Source organism: Tupaia chinensis, unplaced genomic scaffold, assembly GCF_000334495.1.
Source record: "Tupaia chinensis unplaced genomic scaffold, TupChi_1.0 Scaffold000272_1, whole genome shotgun sequence".
NCBI lineage: Eukaryota > Metazoa > Chordata > Mammalia > Scandentia > Tupaiidae > Tupaia > Tupaia belangeri.
The window spans coordinates 8018956-8025462 of NW_006159754.1; the positions used below are offsets into that span (position 1 = coordinate 8018956).

Below are 6507 nucleotides of genomic sequence, written 5' to 3' on the forward strand. Positions count from 1 at the left end.
TAGGTAAAGGTGGTCCAAAAAGAGCATGAAACGAAAAGACATAACTTAAAGGAATGTTTGGGAACTTGGAGAGAATTTTGAATGAAAAGTCACATTTGTTTCAAAGCAAAGTGAAGGACAACCTATTTTATAGCGGTAGTCTGGAATAACTGATAGAGAATGAGACATGCAGAGCAAGTTTCCACTCTTTGGTGAATGACTTTATAGGAAGGCTCAGAGACTTGCTTGTCAAATTTTCAGATTCTGTAAAGCTGGGAATGATAACGAATATATCTGATGAAAGCATGATGTTCAAAAGGCATGCATATGCTGACAGGAGGGCCTACAGACGAGAATATTTTTGCAATGGTTTAATATGTGATACAACACATTTAAATGTTTTTAAAGTTATCTAATTATAAATATTGGTTCGGAGGCCAGCAGGTGGCGTGGTGGTTAAAAGCACTGGATTCCCACATGGCTGACTGCAGTTCGAGTCCCAGACCAGGCAGCTTGCTTTCTCACTTTTTCTCTCTCTCTCACTCTGTCCCTCTCTGATCAAATTGAATAAACAAATGAATACATAAATAAAGTTAATAAAATAATTCTTTAAACATAAATAAATAAATATTGATTCGATCCGAGGGCCTTAACACATTGCAGGATAAATGTGGACAACTGGTGATGTCAGTATTGAAAAGAAATGTTAGCAACAGAGACTCTGACTCATATCAGCAACGACTGAAAGCAACTGGTCCAAGTACTAGGCAATGATAAATTATAATAACAAATTAGTAAGATTCCAGGGACGATGATAAAAATGATGGGAATGTAACCATACTAGGGAGCTGCAATGAAGTGCTTTGTAAGAACTTGGAAACATGATTGCTCTTTGAAGATGAAACTAAGAAAGTTCATGTATAGGAGTGGGCCTAATCAGCTTCAGACCTAAACTAAGACACTAACTGTACGTGGGTGACTCGGAGGTGAGTCAGATGTAAATCCAGGGAGGGAAGGCTATCATGTGATTATAATAGAGGATGATAATATTTAACAAAAACTAACATATTTTATCTAAAGATATAGACTTGGAGAAAAGAGTATAGAGCATGCAAGACTTCTGACCCCTATGAGTTATAACTTTCATTGTAAGTCACTAAACTGGCATTCTAACTCATGCTTCTAACTCAGTTATTTGGGTGTCCCGGTTTGGACAGCATTTCTCTTGTACGATAAAATGGACTTTTCCAGATCTGAGAGTCAGGCTGCTACCATGTGAGGTGGATAACCCTTTCCTGACATAGTCTCCTTCTTTGTCATGGAAAAACCCAGAGACGATAAGGCTATTTAGATAGCCAGAGAAGCCAGAGGTGAGACTTGATGTCTATCTACAAAGGTTTAAAAAAAAATTTTTTTTTTTTTAATGGGAACAGAGGTTAAACTCTTTTGATTGTTGGGGACAGAGAATAGAACAAAGTACAATAGTTTCAAAGAGACAAAGGGTCAGATTTCACCTGGCCCAAAGGTGGAACATGTTAACCATTTAGCTTCCAGCAACAAAACAGCTATCTCTTTGTTATTGAGAATCCTTTGATCATAAACAACAGAAAAGACCTAGACAACTATAGACAATAATTAAAAGTATGAGATGGCTCAAATATGTGAAGAATAAATTGAAGCACCTGGCCTTAGAAGAGAAATGGATGATGTAGCCATAGTGATAGAGGGTAGGAAACAAAGGGTCATCTCTTTGGGCCACCATCCTCATGATAAGTAACCCTCCAATGATTTCTGAAAGAAATTCTGATTGGCAAGCTTAAGTCAGGTGTCTCCTCCTCCTTCCTCCCCTTTCCCTGGCAGGGTAGGGTAGAGAATAGTCAGTAGAAGGGAACCTTGATGAATGAATGTCCTATCCAGGATTTAAGCAACAGAAAAAGACAGTTCTCAAAAGGAAAATTGAGGAGCAGGAAAAATAAAAATAAAAAAGCTACTGTAACTTCATTATTGCAAGCGTAGAAGGACAGCCTACCAATCCTAAGTAATCCTAAGGAAGGGATTTCTTTGACGGAAGTTGGAAAAGTTTAGAAGCCTCCATTCTGCTCCTTTTTTTTTTTTTCTTTCCATTTTTTTTCTTAAAGTTTATTGATTTCTTTCATGAGAGAGACAAACTGGTACCTCTAACAGGGTCTTCACACTGCAATCCACCCCATCCTCCATCGGCCAGCATCACGGGCACATGTGCATGCAGCATGGATAGGGAGACTTTGGGAAGCAAGCCTGGTCGCTTCCCAACTTGCTTCAGTATCGTCAAACTTTGTGCTATCATGTGTCACTCTGGCTGGCCCTGTTCTATGCTTCTGAAGAGAAATTGAGAAGTAGAATTATTACTGAGTCCCAGGGTCATTAGGGAAGGCCTAATAAGGAAGATCTTGGCTTAGTTATGAAAAAAAGATGGGGCACAGCTAACGGAAGGAAGCTAAAGAGCTCACTGTGGTGGTTCAGTGGACTGATCAAAACAGGAAGATAAGGAACTACAGGCATTTGTCACCTCAAAATTAACATATCTAAATGAGGAGTTTCCAGCTTTCTTCTGCTCCATGCCATGGGTACAGAGAGAGGAATCAAAGAAGCAAGATGGGATGGAGTTAGATGAATACATACCAATTCCCTAGACCTGCTGGTTAAGTGTGGTGCTGATGGGAGAGCTTATGGGACAAACAATGCTCTTAATGACAAGTGTCCTACCAGTCTTAAGAGTGGGCACATATTATCGAACTTACCATCCTAAAATTCTGAGTTTGATATCTGAGACAAAGAGGTTGATGAAGGAAACCAAAGCAATCACTGGCGACTAGTGACCTCTAGTGGAAGTAGGCTTTAGAGAACTTGAGGGTTTTTTGTTTGTTTTAATGGTTGGTTCTCTACTAAGAAAATGAAAATCACTGGCATATTCAGCCAATTTATTTTCAGAGGTGTATGAAAGAAGGGGCCGCTGGACACAGCACAAAAGTCCTCACCAGAAAGTGGAACTGTACCAGGAACACTGTGTTTCAAGTCAGACTAAGTTGATTATGTTCTGGAAAGAAACGTGGTTGCATTAATTGCTGTCAACGACAGTACCTGAGAAGAGAAGGGGTGTTTGTGAAGTGACTTCACTGGTCAGTGGGGAACTGGGCATCTTGATGGCGGTGAGAGAACATGCTGACAGGCTTGAGGAGGAGGCCACGCTGGTTGCCAGTGTGCCTTTTAAACATTTCTTCATTATAATCATGGAAGAGAGCTTTTATGTCTGCCTAGGTATACATTTGCCAGCTTGGTGTTTTATGGCTTGAGTCCCCCACTTTCCTCTTCCTAATGGGTGCCTGTGCCAAGCCTTGGGAAATGCTGTGGGGCTGGGAGGATCTGAGAGGATATTTGTTGTCCTAGGCCTCTGAAAAGGGCCCAATCCCAAGGAGGGTTCAAGCACAACCAAGAAGGTCAAGATCAAACTATGCTGGGCACTCCACATCTGTACCCTTTGGGGAGTTGTTTCAGAATATACAATCTTGACATTGAAGAGCATCTAAGAAATGGAGGAAGGGGGCTGATGAAGACTTAAAATCTGTCCAATCACCTGAGGATTGATCATGGACTAGTTGGATTGAATGGGAATAGAGGTATTTTTAAAATGGCAAAGAAAAGATTTGGAAAATAAAAAAAAAAAAGGAGAGAGAGAGAGAGACAACACAGAAACAGAACCAGTGTTATCAAGCCCTGGGCAACTGTCACTTCTGGCAGTGGTGTGATCGTTGTCCTTGTCTCATATTACCTGCGTGGCAGGAGGTGTCATCCTGCCTTCTTTCATTATTCAGCCTCCACTGCACGCCCTGCTTTGTTTACGGATGCTGTTGTACAGCTTGGCAGGTCTGCTTTGCCTGGATTTGCTCCCTCTCCACTCCATGTCATGTCAAGGATGTAAGAAATAACTCCTAAACAATCCATCTGTGAGGATTCTACTCCAGTCTGCAATTTCTAGAGTTCTGGTCTCATGAATGAGCAAAAGTTGACCCGACTCCTTTCCTGCCTCCAAGTAAATAACTCTCCTGCTATTATTTCTTAGATGGCAACTAAACCATAAAACAGAGTTCAGAGACACCAATATAAGTGGTCTTTCCTCTTGCCCCTGCAAAGATCCTTCCCCCAGGAAATACATAATCCTTTGGCTCTAGAATAGGTCCAGTCAGGGATCTAGGCTATAAACCAGTTTACTTACTGAAGATGAGCTAATTATTTTAATCTGCTCCAAAGCTTCTGTCAGGCTGTCTTCAATCTCACAGTCATCTAGGGAGAAGAGGTCCCCAGCTCGTGAAAGATCTTTTTGTCCCAAAACCAGCCTGAAGAGTTGATGCATGGTGAAAAGTCTGATCAGTTGACTCTCTACAGATCTGGAGAGTCTGTGTTTCAGGAATCAGAGGTAGTAGGACAAAAACATGTAGCAGCAGGTATCCTTTGTATTCCATGAGAGGTCACTTTTCTCCAGCATTTGAGGTCCCCATTGATACTTTCTGCAAGAGAAACAAATGGCAAACGTAGCCATTAGCAGAATGGCATGAGCTCAGAATGGGAACTTGGAAAAGATACTTGGAAACCTGTGCCCAGAGTAACAGATCCTGGCCTGATGATCCTTACGTAAGCTTTCTTTACTTTTGTCTCAAAGAGTTCTGTCAAAAATTATTGGGTTTCTCTAGAATTTAATTTGAACCTTAAAAAACAAAACAAAAACACCACACGCTTATCTTTCTCTTGTTTCTTCTTTATACATCCTTTCACTTCTCTCTATGCCTCAAGGAAACAAGTGGACAAGCAACAAAAATGCCCAATATTTTCCAGGTTTTCCCCCAAACAGATTCCACAAAAGTGAAAGAGAAAAGGAGGATGAAAGGAAAGAGAGCATAGGAAGCAGCTCTTGGACCCACTGTCTGGTGCCCTGCGTTCTGGAACCTAGACATGGGAACCAGTGCAACCCTCTGGGCTGGGTTCTTGCTATATGGGCAGTAGAAGTTGCCCCTCTCTCAGCCCAAGGGGTGATCTCGGTACTTGCTCCAATGCACTCACTAATCGAGTAGCAGTGACGGAAAAAACTCTGCCTAGGAGTATGGGATTAGATAAATCTCCACAGAATGTGAGCATGAACGTGAACTTAAACACTGAAATTGAACTTGATAGCATTGCCATGTAGGCTAAAGGGAAGGGCTTTGAGATCAGGCAATCCTCCCTCTAGTCCCACAGTTCAAATAATAAAGTCCCACTGTACTTCTCACCCAATTAACACAGAGAGTAGGGCAAGGCACAAATTAGATACCTGATTATTCTCATCAGCTCCCTTCTGGGCCTAATAAAATCACAGACCATTTGCTCTGGTAGTAATCATTTAATGGCCAGGGAGGTTTAATGGCTTCCCCAAGGTCCCATAGTAGCTGCGGCAGGGCTAGTCTCCTGATTTTAGTCGAGTGACATGGAATCACACATAGAGGTAACTTACAAATGCAGCCACATGCTCAGATAGTGACAGCCAAGAGTGAGTTATTTAATATAAGCAATAGGCGATTCTGCTCGGTATTTCACTGAATGTATTCACCAGAATGAGTGCGAAAAGAGAGAGAGGTACCTGCTGCTCCCTTGGGTGGTCTCAGACTTCCCCTCAGAGCTATTGCTATGCTACCACCTCACTGCTCTGAATTTTAAAGTTTAAAGATAGATACTTTCCATCAAACATGGTCTCTAAACACAAACCAAATTTCCATCAGGCGTTCAACTGAATAAGCTACCTGCAGTATTGCAAAAGGTGCCATTTATAGACATTTTAGGGATGTCAAGCAGAGGATTGCCTGTATGCAATGTTTGCACTATCTACCAGTTTTTTAAACACAATGCCTATTCTTATGTCTCCTTATCTTTGAAAATATTAACTCTAATTCTCGTAACGATCTGGGGATATAACATCATTATTTTGTAGGTGAGGGGGTGCTCTTTAAATGAGGCTGGTGGTCAGGGAGGGAGCTCAGTAGTAGCCATCACATAGCACATAGTCATGGTCTCACCAGCTGGGAGACAAAACGCCCTCCACCTAATTTCGCAATGTACTCTTACGTGTCTCCGGGATGCTGAGGACTCTCCTCCCCGATACATCAGTTCTTCATCCCACCAAACTGTCCTAAGAAGTAAGTGACTAATACTTGGGAAGCAGTCAGAGTACTGCCTGACACAGAAAGCCATTATCAGCTGTTGGTGTCATTGTTTTACAAAGGGATCTCTTCTACCTTATCAACTTGGATCTTTAACACAAAGGGTAAGACAGTCTACACAGACAATAGCTCCCTTTTGCAGGGGTATTGTAATCGACCCTTCCACATTTGTTAGGTGCAAACCTGTGTTACCCATGCTTCCCCCTCCCTCCTGCCCTGCCCCTATATCCTCCCCTGCCATTCTCCTTTATTTCTGCCTGAGATCATCTTCCTGAGCTCTTAGCCCAAATCCCAGGACACAAGG

General features: G+C 41.9%; 1 protein-coding gene across 4 annotated transcripts in view; it reads right to left on the bottom strand.

The window, feature by feature from the left end:
- Positions 1–6507, bottom strand: part of VEPH1 (ventricular zone expressed PH domain containing 1) — a 213475-nt gene that overhangs the window by 200239 nt on the left and 6729 nt on the right. For all 4 annotated transcript variants that reach the window (XM_027772379.1, XM_006149776.3, XM_006149777.3 and 1 more), the window contains exon 2: positions 4232–4523. In XM_027772379.1, coding sequence (XP_027628180.1) covers positions 4232–4369 — 138 coding nt within the window. In that variant the 5' untranslated portion in view covers positions 4370–4523. The remainder of the gene's footprint in view (positions 1–4231; positions 4524–6507) is intronic.